The 17504-nt window shown below is 39.9% G+C and overlaps 1 protein-coding gene across 1 annotated transcript in view; it reads right to left on the minus strand.

Moving 5' to 3' along the window:
* Positions 1–17504, minus strand: part of slc49a4 (solute carrier family 49 member 4) — a 56353-nt gene that overhangs the window by 19511 nt on the left and 19338 nt on the right. The window contains exons 5-6 of the mRNA XM_053877389.1: positions 9693–9801; positions 482–549 (exon numbers count right to left, since the gene is read on the minus strand). Coding sequence (XP_053733364.1) covers positions 482–549; positions 9693–9801 — 177 coding nt within the window. The remainder of the gene's footprint in view (positions 1–481; positions 550–9692; positions 9802–17504) is intronic.

Genomic DNA, 17504 nt, shown 5'->3' on the forward strand with positions numbered 1-17504 from the left:
CCAAGTGATTAATATCCCACGTTCCCCTGGGTACACAAACAAAATACTAGCTTGTTTTTTCCTCACGCCCTTGAGGCAGTTGATGGTTCAACACTATTCTGTGAAGAAGCTTATGCATCCCTCTTCATATGTGAAACCGAAAAAACACATTGATATAAACATTTACTTTAGAATTCCTGTGCAGAGACCAAGTCAGTGAGCAAACTGGCTAAATCATGTGACCATGCACCTCACAACAATTATCATTGTTTGTCTATCACTATCTCCATATTAGATTTCACGTCTAATACACATCAAGAGATGTGAGAAGATGTTAATTGTTTAATTAGATGGCTCACTGGGTTTTCACTCTCTTGAGTGGGTATTAGGTTGATCATCAGGCTGGACTACGGCTCAGTTTTAAATTAGAGCTAGAAAATTCAACCTGCTGGAGGAAAAAAAAACAGTACTTAATGCGCTTCTTCAAAATATTGAGACTTACCTTGCCATTGCTACACCAAACACACATCCACCAACAGTCGACCAGAAACCGATCCAACCTGCGTCCACCTGCAAGGTGAGGGAGAGGAAACGTCTTAAAACTTATGCACATTTCATATGAATAACCTTTCCAAGAGAATTCTATTTAAGTAGACATCAGTACAGACAACAGTACAGCACTACTTATACATGAGTCCCACATTATATTTTCTGGACTCCATATTTATGAGTCCTCTTGACAATCCTGCAGTGGTTATCTATAGAATGTAAGCACCATCTGAGAGCAGAGAGCCTGGGCTTTGGCACCAGCACCCCTGGAGCCTCCCAAGCACAGTCCACATTCACTAGCACACATCCAGCATTACGGTACAACAATACCACAACAATCTGTGCAATAAAAAATTCTGATGTTTTGGAAAGCAGAGAATGATGATTCCGTATGATTCCGTAAGAGACAGCGTTGTTGGAGGATGACTTGTTGAGTGTTTACTGAGTTAGAAAAATAGGTTCGATTAAATTAGATGACCCTTACTAGTACTTGTAGTAATACAAGGACTCACTTACACTAACTGCTGCTCCACATTGTCCCTCACCATCAATGAGATTGACGCTTGTATCCTTTAATTATTTATTCCAACTCAAGATGTGCTTCCTTCTGTTGGGACTGTGAAGGAACTGTTTTGGGTGTAAAATGAAAAGTAAATAATGCTCCTCATAAATACACACCCAATCACCTTGACTAACCTGTTTTCTGCAGAAACCCTAAATTGCAGTACTTTTTGGAACTTTCACACATATTACGATTCAACCAATTTCTTTGGATATGTAAATTTAAATTTAAATTATAATAGTCAATACTACCAAATTGCACCAGTAGTCAAATTTCAATAAATCAGAATATAATATAATATAAATCCATTTTGAATCTGCACCCATGTATCAGAAAAAAATATACCGTATATCAGGACAAGTCGTCCCAGCCCTATTAGAAGTGAGTCGGGGAGTCATTTCATTACAGTCACAAGCAAGCCAGGCTCCTCAGTCCGACCACACCAGCAAAAGAATACCTGATCATTGCTCTTATCTGGAAATGGAAAACAGTCAAAATTCGTCATCTTGTTTTCCATATTCATATCATTTTAGAGTTCTTGAATAATGGGTAGGGTCGAATAATACTAATGATAAAAACTCCCTAGGAAAAAGGGACAAAATCTGAAATACTGCAAGAGGCCATAACCCTCACCCTAAGGTCAAGTGTTTGCTATCCAGATATGTGTAGCATCCACAACCAACTATGAGCATTTGAACAAAGAATTGAAACACAGTGCCTCATTTCAAGATTCCATTTTCCCCCCGTACAAGCTCACTGGTGCATTACTGCAGACAAACTATCAATCCCCTCATCACTCTCTGGCTCTACTCAGCCATCTAAACAGAAACTACTGATCCTGCATCTCTTATGCTTGTTGCAGTACCACAATATATACATTTTGACGAGAAACTTTCGACCCAAAGATACTAATACTCAACCATACCACTTTGCAGAGACTCAAAACACTGTGGCGCGATAACTAGAGGTTACAGCTTAAATAGGCTAACACACACAGTCACTATCAGCTAAAAACAGGAGCTGTTGCCAGAGTTGTGTTATCATATTACCTCCCAGCACTAGTTTAACAAGTGAAGTGTGTGCGTGCTCAGTGGTCCTGCAGTTTACATCAACACATGAACCAGTGAAGAAACAAAGACTGACACCTAGTAAAAACTTACAGCATGAAACCACGCTTCGCTAACAATAGTGGAGCCACGTTCAAGAGTTGTTAAGGTTATATGAAAACATGACACTTCATTTCAATTACAACAGAAAAGTACTATTGAATTTAATTGTTATGGCTGGTTACAATCATTCTTTCAATACAGTTCTTTCAAATTAATCTGATCCAATGAGGTAATCCTTTCTCTACGTTTACCGTTACAGAGGGAAGACACACTTCAAAGAGCGACAAATAAAGCAAATGAATTAATCTCTCAATAGTTGCAACTATGATCTCACAAGAGAGAAAGACAATGAGTTCAGACACACACACACACACACACACACACACACACACACACACACACACACACACACACACACACACACACACACACACACACACACACACACACACACACACACACACACACACACACACACACACACACACACACACACACACACACACACACACACACACACACACACATTCATCACTCATTCATTCAAAAATGAGTATTTTCACACTGACTCTGATGCACTCACTACAGAAACTGCTACTACAAATGAATGAAGTAGCATGACCTTCCACTGCCAACTCCCAATAGCACATTTATCAGAGTCGTAAACAGACTTCTTCTTTTCTCGCCTAACTTCTCGGCCCATCACTTCGGTAATTTATCAATTACATGAGGAGAAGAGAGGTGCAGGTCCAGCTCGGATTGGACGGGTCCGCTGTCAGTTTGAAATTGATCCAATGGGCCACTTTCTTTGTTATAAGGCCAGTCCACCAAGTGGAAGCTGCGCACTAAAAGATTTCAATCAAAACTAAAGCATTCCTACAGCATCTAGATAAGTTCAAATAATGATCAAACCAGAAATCACCAAGCACAAGACAACATCAGGCGAACCTAACACCTGCACTATTTTAAAATAAGTTAGATTGAAATAATAATCAAGAGAGTGGATGCAGAAAAAGCATTCAATTCAGTTAGACGGAGTTTTACATAGATTTTCCTTATATAATACATTAATCCAAACTATACAATCCCTTTGCCATAAACCCACTGCCAGGATAAAAATAAATGGAAACCAATCGAATAGTTGGAAAGAGGAACTAGACAAGGTTGCCCTTGTCCCACTATTATTTGTACTGTATCTTGAAACTTGAGCTCAATATATTAGACAGAATGAGAAGATAAAAGAAACAAATTTATTCGAATGGAATACAGAGAAACACAGATAAACTTAAGTACCTTGGCATTACCATTCGATATAAATTATATGATTCTAACTACTAAATAAAAAAGGACATACAAACATGGAGTTTGGTCCCATTTCAGGGGCTCAGTTCCAGAATAAAAACTATTAAAATGAACACAATACCCAGAATATTAAACTTATTCCAGTCCTTAACAATAGATATTGAAAGAAAAACATTTCATGAATGAGACAAGGTGATAGCTCACAACATATGGCAATCCATGAGACCAAGACTTGTACATTGTATCTGTGTGTTTGTGTATATGTGTGTGTGTGTGTGTATGTTATGTATGTATGTATGTGTGTATGCGTGTGTGTCAATGTCAATTAAAAGAATGAAAAATAAAATCAAAATATTTTTAAAATAAAGCATGGAAGCTGGAAAAAACTGTCATTGCCTTAAAATAAGCACCTAAAAGGCATGTAGAAGCCTTATTGGACAAAAACACATTCCAGTAACTCCAAGTACTTTATATCCAAAATCTGATTGAGTATACAGTCACGAGAAACTATCAATATCATTGCATGTGGTCAGAAAGTTGAAACAGAAATTGTGTTGGGGAAGTGGACTGCTGCAATCAATATGTGCAGGAGAAGCTATTTCTATGAACTAGAGTGCCGCACATCAATCTCCCTAAGGCAATAAGTCACATCCAACAAAACCCACCTGATGGAAGTTGAACTGACACCGGCCAGAATCTTAAGTGACAACGGAAACTTTTTACTTGCTCACATTCACGTCAAGAGAATAACAGAACCAAAATTAAAATTTTTGTATATTATATATTTGCATTTAAACCACCTGGATCTTTTCAGAGTAAATCCCTTTGGTGAGGCCGGAGGCACAATAGTAAACTGTAGACTCCAGTAAATGATGCTGCTCAGTGCTGTGGCTGACAGAGAGCCATCAAACATTTCCTGCACGATGCAGTATTTATCTGCGGATCATATTTTTAGGATGCAGAGACTGATGCCAGAGGCATTTAATGCCACAGAAGTTTGCCAAGAAGTTTAGGTAGCTCATCACAATTGTCGAGCGAATGTAAATGCACAACACTCTTTGGTGAACCTACTTAACACAACATCAGACTTCAAATAAAACACGTAAATAAAAAGAGAATAAGCCATGAGGATAAACTATGTGTTTGCAGTTTCTGTTCCACTGCATATAATCAAGTCTGGAATCCAATTAACAATGCACTGAACAAAACAATTTAAGAGCTCACTAATCTGTTCAAAATCAACAAGTCACAACCCTCCAAGTTCACTGCCCAAAAATGAAAAACAAGTTCAAGCAGCAGCAACCCAAACCATGCCACTGACATTAAAAACGAAGTGTGCAAAGCTCGGCTTCCCAACCGTTTACCAGGAAACGGATAGGACACGGGAAAAAAAATGATTTCTGGTAGAAATATCGATATTTAACATAATATTGTCACAAAAAAATGTATGTATTTGAGAATTGTTTTTCTCCTGGCCTAGTTTTTATATGGCCTAGAAATGGTGTTCAGCAGACTAGCTTTATCTAAAATACAAGATACTCTATAAACATTGTAGAATTCACTAAATGTGGGAAATACAGGAAAATAACTCAATCTTTAGCACTGACACACTTCACTAGGAAAATAATTAATGTCCAGGGCAGAAGAGCTAGAAAATAAAAGTGGGCTCACCAATAAAGAGAAACATTAGCTTCCAAAACCTATTTTACTGTATTTTTCTTGAGCATGAAACTCTGCCAGATCAGTCCAGCGGTGACATTTTGCTCCAAGATGAATTTGGGGTGAAGCCGCCATCTTTGTCATTTACTGACTCAATCAGGTCAGGGTAATCACCTGAGGTCAACAAGCAGTAAAACTTCAGAAAACTCACTTTGACAGCTCCAACACTTCTAATCTCTAGGGCAGGCTTCTTTTGACACCATGATAGAAAGTCAGAAAGTTTTCCAACCGCAAACAAGACCAAGTTTTGTTTCAAATTCAATCTGTTCCCTCATTCTTCCTCCTTCTGATGACAAGTGTTTCCTCTGCCTCGAAGCTGCGGCGGTCCCCACTCAATCACACGGCATAGCTAGCTAAGAAAAACATCTATGAAATCCTTTTTTTCCACGTGGAGGGCACTGCAGAACTGATTTGAAAACAGATAAGCAAAGCAAAGCCTGAAACATGCAGAAAACATTTTAAACCCTTTTAACAGAACCTTGAATTAATGTAAGGTTTAGAGTGAAACTGCTAACCTCATTTAAAATGAAGACAGAGGGAAGTGGCGCAAGACTCATGAGAGACAGAGACAGTGGTGGACAGAAAATGTGGTTGCAAGCTGGGAAAAAAATGCTTCACAATAAGGAAGTTATTACCACTGAAGCCAGGAGAGCAGACCTGGACATTCTTAAGCCCAGGCGTCACTTGAAAAAGATCAGTGTGACACAGGAGGATGAGCAGGAAAGGTTAAGGTGGAGTGGGCTGATTTGCTGTGGCAACCCGTGATATGAAGAGAAAATAAAATATTTCTCAGAACTCATATTTTTGACTGGCATCTTACCTTAATGCTTTTAGATTAAGTTTCCACCATTCTGGCCTATTTTCAAGTAGGGATGAGGTCAGTAATGAGTGGTCAGTTTTGCTACACCTCTGAGAAACATATTTACATGGCTCATTTGAAATGACAGTTTTCAATGGTGTGAGCCATCCTGGTACAGAATGAGCTCAGCATTGTATAGTACAACCCACGGCTGTGGACACATGACCACAGTCCTTGGCACGGTGTGAAAATTCTATCACAACTTAAACTGTTACATCAAAAACTATTTTATTTCAGACATTTTATGACATGAAGGACGTTTGGGGAGGGGCGGGTTAGAAGAACGAACGGCATAGTGTTGTACATCCTTTCCAATGGTCCTGAAAGGGAGGAGTCCTCCTTAACTGATGACAAAGCAGAATACTCAACGTGCAATGGGAAAATCTCTGAATAGGAGAGAAAACTGGGGAGCTGAGACAGGAACAAACACCACAGACTCAGATGGCAAAAAAAGGTCAACACCTTCTCCACCCTCTGGCTTCCTGCAGCAAGTGGCACAAGACACCACACAAGGGCTCGGCGATTAGCAGAAACAAAACCGATATTTACAGGTTTTAACTGCCACACAACTGAAAGCCGCGTGTGACTAAGTGTGAGGTCTGTCTTAAAATCTGTAGAAGAAGTAGCAGCCACCTGATATATATATATACATATATATATGTATATATATATATATATATATATATATATATATATATACATGTCCTGTTCAGTCTGCCATGTGGAAGGATAAGGAAACATTCAAACACGGAGCTGAGTAGAACGCAATTGTCTTGTGAAAGAAATTTTGTCAGTTGTTCAGGCATATCCTGAGTGTCTGTGGGAAAAGTGCAGGGTTTCCCACAGCGCTTTGTAGTCAAGAAAGCCAACCGCCTTGACTACATTCCTTGACGGTATCCCTGTTGAGTATGTCTGAAATTTTTTGGGATTCAAATCTGCATAACGGTGTAATAGAATGCATTTTCGAATCACAAAGGCGGCAATTTTGAAAGCAAAAGCATGACAACGAGCTTAGGCATGCTTTGTGAGATGGCAGTAGAAAATTCTAGCATCCCAATTCACCATTCACAAAGGCATCGCACATTAGCTGGTGAGCAGGAGCTGTTCTACAACAGTCGAAGAATATCTGGAGCGCCCAACCCATGTCTCACACGTGTACTCCTTTATTGGATCATTTCCTTGTTGTCCGTGGTGTCGCAGATATGCTTCAGCGTAAAGCGAGATTCAAAGTCTGCACTGATACAGTGTTGAATTTTGACTGAAATGTAATAGATCAACTTTTCTTTCACTGACTCCCGATGGTAAAATTAGTTGGATGTTGGTTATTTAATCCATCTCCAGCTGTAGTTTCTTCTACACCATCCAATCAGAGGTTTCAAATGATGCAAGCTCTCAATCATGGAAACAACTCAGTCCCAATATTTTACTCACAGAAGGTGATTTTCCACCTTGTGAATGTGCATAAACTGATTTATGTTTTTATAAGGGTAAATATAATTTAAGACAAAACAAGCTGAGATTGAGATAACCGTACGTTAACTGAAACCGAGGTAGAAGGTTCACCTAAACATGATAAAAATTTTTGCCATGATCCCACAGCAATATACCGAGGCCCCTACCAAACCACAATTCCAACCCCACGGAAAGTTTCCCCACATACGCCAAAATAAACATAATGCCAAGTTCAATTCAAGTCACTGAGTATGTGACACAGAGAACAAGAACTTTATACTGTACTTTTTTACTTTGAAATATTTCATCAGCACACTGGAACGAAATTCAAGGGACAGTGTGCATGACTAGTAGATTATCTATGCTATTCTTTTTTTATCTCTCAACTTGCAGACAGTGTAAGAACACAGAAACCTTTTTAGACAGGACATCCAAGTGAAATCTGAGAAGTGCTGGTGGTACAGTGTAACGAAGTGTCACACTTCTCTTGACTATTGTCAAGTGAACTTCTACTCAAAAACTGCCTAATTATCAGGAACTGCACAAAAGCATGTGGGAGTTCTTCAGATCAATTTGTTACGCAACAACAACCATCCCACAGACACTAAATTTTGGATATTTTATTCTTCAAGAACGACTATGCGTCAGTCAAGCCAAGGTGGAATGTGATTTAGCCGTTGCCAGAGGTTCGGCTTTGTCAGATAGGACACGTCTGTCAGATAGTAGACAGTGCAGCAGTAGGAGATTAAGGTCAGTTGAAGGACAAGAGATGCTAGCAATGTGGGAGAATCTGTAGGGGACATACAAAGGAGATATCTATTACAAACTACAGCTGAGCTGGGCAATAAAAGTTCTGCAAGACAAAAGAAAGACCACCAATAATGGACCAAGGATGTGCAGGAGATTACTATTTAATGAGAGAGGTGGTGGATTGAGAAATAAGGAACGGGTCAGGTTAAGTGGAGGAAAAACAATGGAGGATAAAGAGGGTTGAACATATCAGTGTCTTACAAGAATTTCTTGCTGTCTAGCGAAGAGTCACACATAATTCTCAAAGGATGGAGTCCCTCGGAATTGCAAAAGGATGGCATGCATGTATAAAGGCATCAGTATGGAAACCTTGCAAAGTTTTACAAGTAGAAAATCAATAATGAAGTGAATTGGGAATCTATAATGAATCGCATTTGTGTCATTTTCTGAAAAAGGTTCCTGGAAGTGCTTAGATTCCTGCTTTGCTAACACAGACTGGGACGACCTCATCTGCGAAAAGACAGAGGTCAGGAACACTTATCTGAAAAAAATGTCTACGGAATACAATTAAATGGAAAATTAAGACCTACAATTTTCGAACAAAACAAAATTTCTGAATTCACTTTTTAAAAATAATTTAATTTAGCAATAACAAAGTTATAACAGCGTTAGTGGGACATTGCTTCATGTAACTTCATGTCTAACAAGGAACATACTGCTTGAAAAGTGACATATCAGCATATGCATGTCTCAGGCTAAACTTGAAATGTTCAATTTGAAATTGTGGCAGTGATGCCATGTTTGTTCAGGGAACATGAGCTGTCTTTTAATGAATTAAAAGACATTGACGAGTAAAAGACACATTTTCACTAAGTATGGAGCAAAGAAACATTGCAAATGATGCAAACAGACCAGCAAATGCTTTAGCAAAATGTGACTAAGACCAAATCATTTGTATTCAGAGAAATCAATTCATGATTGGCTCACGATGGGCTTCCGAAAAGAAATGTAGGTTTTTGGAGTTAACACCACTTTAAATTAGAATTTACAACAATACAAGATTCAGTCACATATTATATCCAAGGATTCACAGTCAAGTGAAAGCCAAGATTAAGGTGGGTGGGTCTTTTAAAATGTCCCATCAACTATACACACACTTTACAGGAAAATAGAAGAAGGCAGAAATTGTCAGAACTGTTCTTCACTCTCCTCCTATTTAGTCTGTGAAATGTAAGACAAATTGTTGACTGCGCTATATGTGTTGGAAGGAATGTAATACAATGCAGAGAAATAAACGTCAAATGTAATTATAATGTATTAGCGGAGATGCGGCAAATGCGGCAGAAGGACAGTGGACCACTTTGTTGCACAGTTTGCTGTTTGACTGGACTTGAAACAAGGCAGTGCGTACCTGGCTGACTTCTGCCGGAGTTAAGATCATGTCAAGAACCCCCGACCATCCTGCGATCACACCTGTGGGCACAGCGTAGGCCAGCGCTATCATCAAGAACCGCAGGTTACTGAGGAGGAGAGAAGAAAGAAAGAGTTTTTACTGAGACAAAACAGTTTGTTGAAAAACAAATTTTAGACCTCATTCCTGTAGGCTTCTTACGAGACCAGGAGTCTCAAACTGTGCCATTTGCAGCCCTCGGGATGCAGTATTGCAGCCTGCCACTGGGTGACCAATTTTAGCCTGGTAGTGGCCCTCACAGGACACACCCTCTTTATCCAAAGTGAGATGCATAGAAAACACTGTACAAGACAATTTCAGATTCAACAGACCTTTCCTGCTACACATGATGGGATGCCTCTAGACCACGGCAGTTTTGTTGAATGACTTATTTAGATAGGCCTGTTCTTTAGCTCTTCAAGAGGCTCACATAGATATACTGCATATACAGCTAGCAGGAAGGGTTGAACATCACAAATTCATATGAGCAACAAAGACGAGGCCAGCTTTCACGCTCTATAAAGAGTCTGTGTACTATGAACCTGCCAGATTACAGTAAAAAAAACTGAGAAAATATTTTGCTGAGTGGCAAAAAATGGAGGAAAAAACCCTGTTTAAAATAAAGCGTGAAATTTAAGCACCCATGAAAACTGTCCCATAAAGAGCCTCATCTGCTTTAGCTGGTAACTACAGACAATATTACATGATCATATCTGTACATCCTCAGACGACACCTCGGAGCTTTGACTGTTTGAACTCTCAAAATAATACACATTCTCACAGTAAACCCTCTTTACGCTAGAGCGTCTGATTTCCATCCCAGGAGTTCCCTAGCTGCTGTTCCAAACAGTGACATATTCATTTAAGTGCTGCCAGTGTAAACAAAGTTCCTCCAGGGTTCTCATTTGCACAACTTATGTTACTACATTATGATTAAGACAATTTATTAAACATATTTCATGCGCTCTTGATTAATGGCACTGATAAAGTTTAGTAACCCCCAACACTCCCAGCAGGGCTGTTCTTATTGGGGTTTCAACATAAGCAACGATGGAAAAAATTGTGCACTGTAAAGTTTTCCTTTCCTCAACCACGTGACGTATCCACAGGATAATTTCACATTATCTAAACAAAAAAGACATGGCCGAAGAGTGTTCTATTCATAACCCCCACAACAAACGATGGAACACTGTATACGTAAACCAGTAGGCAGTACAAGGATCATAAACATCAGCATATGCAGAGATTACCCAAGCTAAATTTGGAATGTTGAAAGTGAAATCTGTGGCAGTGGTGTCATGTTTGTTCAACATGTGCTTGATCTTTTGTTTTTCAATCACCATTTATAACAGTTGTTATGGTATCAGTAAATAATGAAATTAACACATTTAAGTCTGAATCTTTGTTATTACTAATTTGACAAAAAAAATGTAAATCAATAGTAGTAGTATTCTTGATGTATTTGCATTATATGACATGCAGTATGACACCCAAACATACTTGAACTCTTAAAAGAAGACATGGAGTTAAGTCTGAACATCCACCAGAGAAGCTAAAATCAGATTAACATGGAAGACTATACTAATACTGTAAAGATCACTGCACTAGATCGTATGATGATGTACAATGTACAAGGAGAGTGGCAAAACCAGAGCACATCAAGCACCTACAATGTCAAATTAGTAGGCAAACACGGGATTAGTGTTTACACTGCATGGCAGCAGAGAAAATCAACAATTTTCCCAAGCAGCATGAAAGGAATCATTTCTTCATAAGCACCTGCAGCGTTTGCTTCAATTATCAAATCTGGTCACAGTGAGGAGCCACAAAGGTCTGTTTAATGATTTCATGAGCCTCTTGTTTATCAACATAAACAACCATCAACACAAATAAGGAGGTAACTTTAAATCCAGTAGGATGTTTCAGTATTAAACACTAAGTAAATGACCGAGAGACTTAACATCACCTGCTAACTCTCTTCTTACTTGTGCAGCAATAGTAACTTCACAAATGTAAACAGGCTCACTTCCTGCATCACTCTCTCTCATTGGTCTCCAACCCAGCTCTAATCACCTCTGCCCATTACGGACGCATGCTTATTTAAATGGGCGACACCTTCTCGACCTCAGCGATATGTTTAGAATCACTGCACTCCATCCAAAGACTGTTTTGTATTTCTGTCTTGAAATTATTTATGGCTATGTTGCACCTCCCACATTTATTCTTACTGTGTTTTGCTCATTATTCAAAAGGCAGCCTCCAGAGCAGTATCATGCTGGGACATCTGCGAAAACACCTTGTAGGCCTCCCGCATGCTCCCTCACTTCTGGCTTCAGAATGCTCAACATGCAGATAAACTTCACTGGCATACTTCTTCGTCTTTGAGTTGTCTCGAGACACAATAACCTGCACTGCAGACAGCATTGTTGTTCTAAACACATGCATGCCCTTTGCCTTCCCTTCCAGCAACGCACATCAAAATACAGTATATCACATTGTTTCCTGTCTGCAAACATGCTGCCTGATAGGTCCAAAGAAGTTTGTAGATATTGTCATAAAAGAACAATGATGGAGCGACTTCTCTTTCCCCTTTTCATTAACCTTGCTGGAGGAGCAGCAAATCAATAGCACCTCAGCCTCAGTCTGGGTTCTTATTGAGACAATCAAAACATATGCAAGATGCAGAGTAAAAGCCAGGACATATTTTTCTCCATTTGCTGCTAGTGATAAAATATTTGTGGAAAACCCTCCTAACACCAGAGTCATCGGCTAAGTCCTTGGAAGACCCAGCTGGGGTTCAATGCATCAAAATGAAGACTTGGGGGAGAAGGCAAGGCAGCCTGCAGCGCTCGGGCACCCTGGACACCTATGCCATGATAAGTTCGCACCTTGTACAGACACTGAATATTCGAATTAGATTGCTGCTGTGATGGCAGATGTGCGCAGCTGGAAGCCGTCTGGATGACTGTCATTAACCAGTGTTCAGACACTGCACCACTAAACGAAACAACACATCTAATCACAAGCATGTTGGCACAATATGAGCACTGTCACGGCGCTGGAGGCACAGGTCTCTGAGGAACTACCGCACTCACGTGAGAGTCTTGGTCAATCTTTTGTGATGGCAAGCCAATTCCCCCGAGCGCAATTCATCCAATCATGTTTTGTCCTTATGCCATTGAAGTGGCCCCAATGGGTCAACTCACTTCATCCACCGAATTCCACACACATAGTCATAAACAGATAATCTATGAAGCCTTTGTAGGAGGGTCTAGGAAAGCAAAATTGATCACAATCTTAGGGTAAAAAAAGTCGCTCAAGCGCATTGGCACAGCTGTGGAGTAGTTCATCCAGTGCAGCATTAATCCCTCAAAAATCAGAGTAGGCTACAACTTTTGTACGAGTCTTTCCTGACATCAGGAAAATGAATCAAAGAAACATACATGCACTGTGTAAGCTTATTTTAAAACTAAATTACTACCAAATGCATGAGCATTTTCTTTGCGTTTCGTCGACTTTTGCTTTGACTATTGCATGACTCACGCACATTTTTCCGATTATGGTGACTGGTGACACTTTTTCTCTCAAACTTTTAATCCTCAATCCTAATTGAGGATTAACCTCACGCGCACGCACGCACGCACGCACGCACGCACGCACGCACGCACGCACGCACGCACACACACATATATATCTGTTATATCTAATCACACATTCAAACAAGCATTCAAGATGAACAGTAATGATGCTAGGTTTATCTTAAGGTATAACAGTCAATTGCATTTTTCTACCTCAGACAGACAAAGTGTTTTATTTTTTTCCAATTGCAAGTTGCTAAGCACCTCTTTCAGCCATGATGTGTGGGATGCAGTCATTTGAATCGGGTCAAGCAAAAGACGTCGGGCCAGTAATGTCGTGAAAGCCAGGGAGGCGAGAGGCAGTTGAGAGGCAGTTGAGAGATGCCAAATAAAGCTGTGACATTGTCCTGAAGGACCCCTCCCAATAACTGGTCAGAGATGTACATGACCAAAACACATGGACATTGTTAGCTGTTTTATTATGGTACTTGACACAAACTGAATCAATGTAGGCTGATCAAATATTTTAGAGAGTTTCAGTCTTGTCCTGAGTGTGTGGTGAACAATCTTGCACTGGCTCAGTCTGTGTCAGGCAAAGTATGAGCATGTTTCAGACTTCTGTCCCATTGGTCTTCAGATACTTTCTCCCTAATCTCTTCCTGCCAAACCACCTTGATCCCATCCAGAGATGTTGAATCTAGATTCTGGATTCCAATTTTGTGTAATTAACTCTTTCATCACAGGGTTGAAGAGAGAAAAACAGTTTTTCTCTCTTCAACCCTGTTTTGTTAAGGGGGATTGATGTTGCTTCCATAGCTAGGGGGACTTGCGGGAACCTTAAAAGTTAGTCCAGTACTGAATAGAATGGACATTAGCGGCCCAATAATAATACTTAAAATTAGGCTTGGCATCACAGACCAAACAAGGACCGCTCTTTCATCGTTCTACAAGGGGTTTGCCCATCCTTAAGATGCTTTATCTTCGCAAACAAAACAAAGCCACACTTATGAACACTACGACCCGTCGTGCAGCAACGGCAGCAAGTTGGAGTTGGACCTCAGTCAGGAACCAATTAAAGGAGCAGACATTAACATATCTTAATGACTCCCGAGAATGTGATAGCTTCTCACTGCTTCTCAATAACAACCAGTTCTCAATGCCCATCCTGGGCCCGTGTGTGTTTACAGCAACATGATGCATCGACGCACAGATTTTGACGTCGGCATTATCGACATCAACTAATCGTTGCAGCTTAGACCCTTTCACTATGTGTTTGTCTTCCTCGCTCCACTTCTGGTGTCAACGTGCTTGATTCTTCGTTCCTGTTCGTGTATCATTTGTGTTTCCTATATTAAATTCATTGTAAATTCATACTCTGATGGTTCAGAGTTTTCTGTGAACTGGCAACAATCCAGCACTTGGGTCAGACTCCCTGAGCGATCATGACACCCTCCACATGATGTAGAGCTCTGTCGAGGTTCTTTACTTATTCTTGAGTTCTTTTCCCAAATTGCAAAAATCCATTTTCCGAAAAAAGTATGTGGGCCAAAAATTGGTATTGATTGAAAGAGGTATGAGGATTTGGGAGTCTATTCTTGCCGCAAAATTAAGAGGTGGCAGTGACCAGCGCTAAAAATCATTTTGCATTCATTCCAAACAAACCAAAAAGTTAGCTTTTAAGAGACATATTTGTAATTTTTCTTTTCTAGATGCACAAAATTCATGTCATGTGCGTCACGTCATGTGCCGCTGTAACAGGTAAACGGTGCAATGTGTAATGCTTTTAATCCTGTATTAAGATGGATTAATTTACTTTTATTTTTAGTTTATTTTATGTTTTATGTTATGTTTATACTCTCATATGAAACTGAATGTCAAAAATCTTGAGTATTTCAGTTATTTATGTGAATAAGTTTGAAATGTATAATATGAAACGCCTGTGAAAAGCGAGACCCTGTGTTCCACATCATTTTTTGATATATTTAGCATAGACAGCTATGGTCAACAGTTCAACGGCAAACAGTGGTGGGCTAAGAGGGCATCCTCATCTGGTGGATCTGAAAAGAGGAGAATATTCTGATTGACCGCTTAAGGAGTGTAATAATCAAATCCAGTTGATTTTTTTTTTACTGTATCCGAATCTCAAGTGTAAAACAGGTTAGGCCTTTGTACCTGATCAAAAGCCTTCTCTGCGTCTGAAGATATTACTGTTGCTGTTATTTCCGCAACATTCTCAACAAGCTGTGTTTGACCATCACACCACCACGGACCCAGAGAAACTTACCGGGTCAAGAACAGGTACAGGATGTGCTGCTTGTGGACTGTCAGAACGAACAGAATTGCTGTCTGTACACAGAGGCAGCAAAATATTTCTATCTCTATAGATGGATTCACACTTTCATCAATGTGAATATTCCTCTTCAGAATCTGAAGCCAAATTTGCTCATTTGCCCTCCAGTTTTCTCCTACTCTGTAACCTTGATAAAACACGCCCCCAAGTAGAAGTTACAGGTGTATGCCGTCTGCTAACTATATCAGCAACCTGTGTTTTACTTCAACTATGAATCTAAATTCTCATCTTTAGGGATATTAATGTCATGAAGATAAAGCTAAAATCAACATCAACATTACGAATGAAATGCACAAATGATGACCACTGCAATCACATTACAGCGCTGGGTGATGTGCTGCCGTGATCCCCAATGAAATACAGTCACAAATACATTTAAACAGCGACTGCAATCTCAAATACACTTTAGTCTTCACGTCGAACAGGCCCAACGTGTTCTGGCAACACTTGAAAAAGAAGAGTTATAAGTGAACATCGAGACACCATCTATAGTGTGTGCTGCATGACAGCACCATTGTTCTCCGCATGTATGCAGCCTCATTTCTTGCTTTTGTTTGGGATGTTTTTGCATTGTTGTGTAAAAACACAAAGATGATAGTTGAATGTGAATATGGAGGTGGCATAACTGGGGTGAGATAAGAGGAGAAAGTCACCCAAGTCTTATTCCAGAGCTTGTTAGTGTAAAACTTCATGGGGGTTACAACTATAGCTTTTGCTCTGAGTAGGAGTACAAGCTGATTCCCTTCCTATTCAACTTCAAGCCACTGCTCTGCTTATTCACAGGAATAACATTCAGTTTGAGTTGTAGTTCATGTTTGAACGCCTCTGGACAAAAGTTCAACACTTGGTCCAAACTGTTCACTGGAACACTGCCTATCGTGAGTGGAACAGAAAACCCCTTTAGCAAGGCTACGTGTCCAAAACCAGGTATTTGGACTGGTTGTGGGTTGTGGTCCCTCTGAGTGTGCTGAAGCCCAGAAAGTTGATGCTGGGTACAGGCCAAATTTGAGTAACTACAGTGAAGTTATTTTTGCTTCCACAGCCCAGCAGCAACCGTGTAGCTCCGGAGATGGGTCTCCTCTGCCTTTATTCTCAGGGCAAGAACAAGGCAATAGACAGTAGCAGGTGCTCGCGGGCCCAAAAAGAGGTGGTGAGAGGAGGGTTGTATAACTTGCAATACATTATTACATTTCATTTTTTTAGAATGAGTCTTGAGTCTTTGCTGACAAACTCTCCCCAGGCCCCATTAGTTCCAGCAGAAATGAGACAAAGCTGATAAAATGAAATCTTCCACTAACTGGGTCTTTGTCATTATCACAGATGTCACTTGAACAGATGATTTCTTTACACAGAACAGATAAGAATTGTGTTGGGAGGGGAACACACAGATTTACGCGGGAAATAGCATTAGCCACTGCATTGCATTATTGCATTAAGTGAGTAGTGACTCCACAGGGAGAGCAACAGTTCATTTGATAAAAATCAAGTTGGCCACAGATTGTGTGACATTATCGAAGAGTTGAACCGGTAGAAAAACGCACTCTAAATTGTCCATTTACAGCTAAAAGCAATAGCTTCTTCAACATTAGAATTGTTTTGTAGCAAGCATAAATACAACATATCTGATTTTCGATGTCCATCTAAAGCTTCCTTAACTTTCAGCTCCTGCTGTTTCTAAAAGTCTATTTACTTTGACGTGAACTGCACAAAGGACAAGATCAAGATGCGAAAATAAGTATTTGAACACCCTGCGATTTCGCAAGGTCTCCGACTTAGAAATGATGGAGGGGTCTGAAATTGTCATCGCAGGAGCAGAATCAGAGAAACATAATCTAAAAAAAATCC

This window comes from Synchiropus splendidus, chromosome 10, assembly GCF_027744825.2.
Source record: "Synchiropus splendidus isolate RoL2022-P1 chromosome 10, RoL_Sspl_1.0, whole genome shotgun sequence".
Lineage (NCBI taxonomy): Eukaryota > Metazoa > Chordata > Actinopteri > Syngnathiformes > Callionymidae > Synchiropus > Synchiropus splendidus.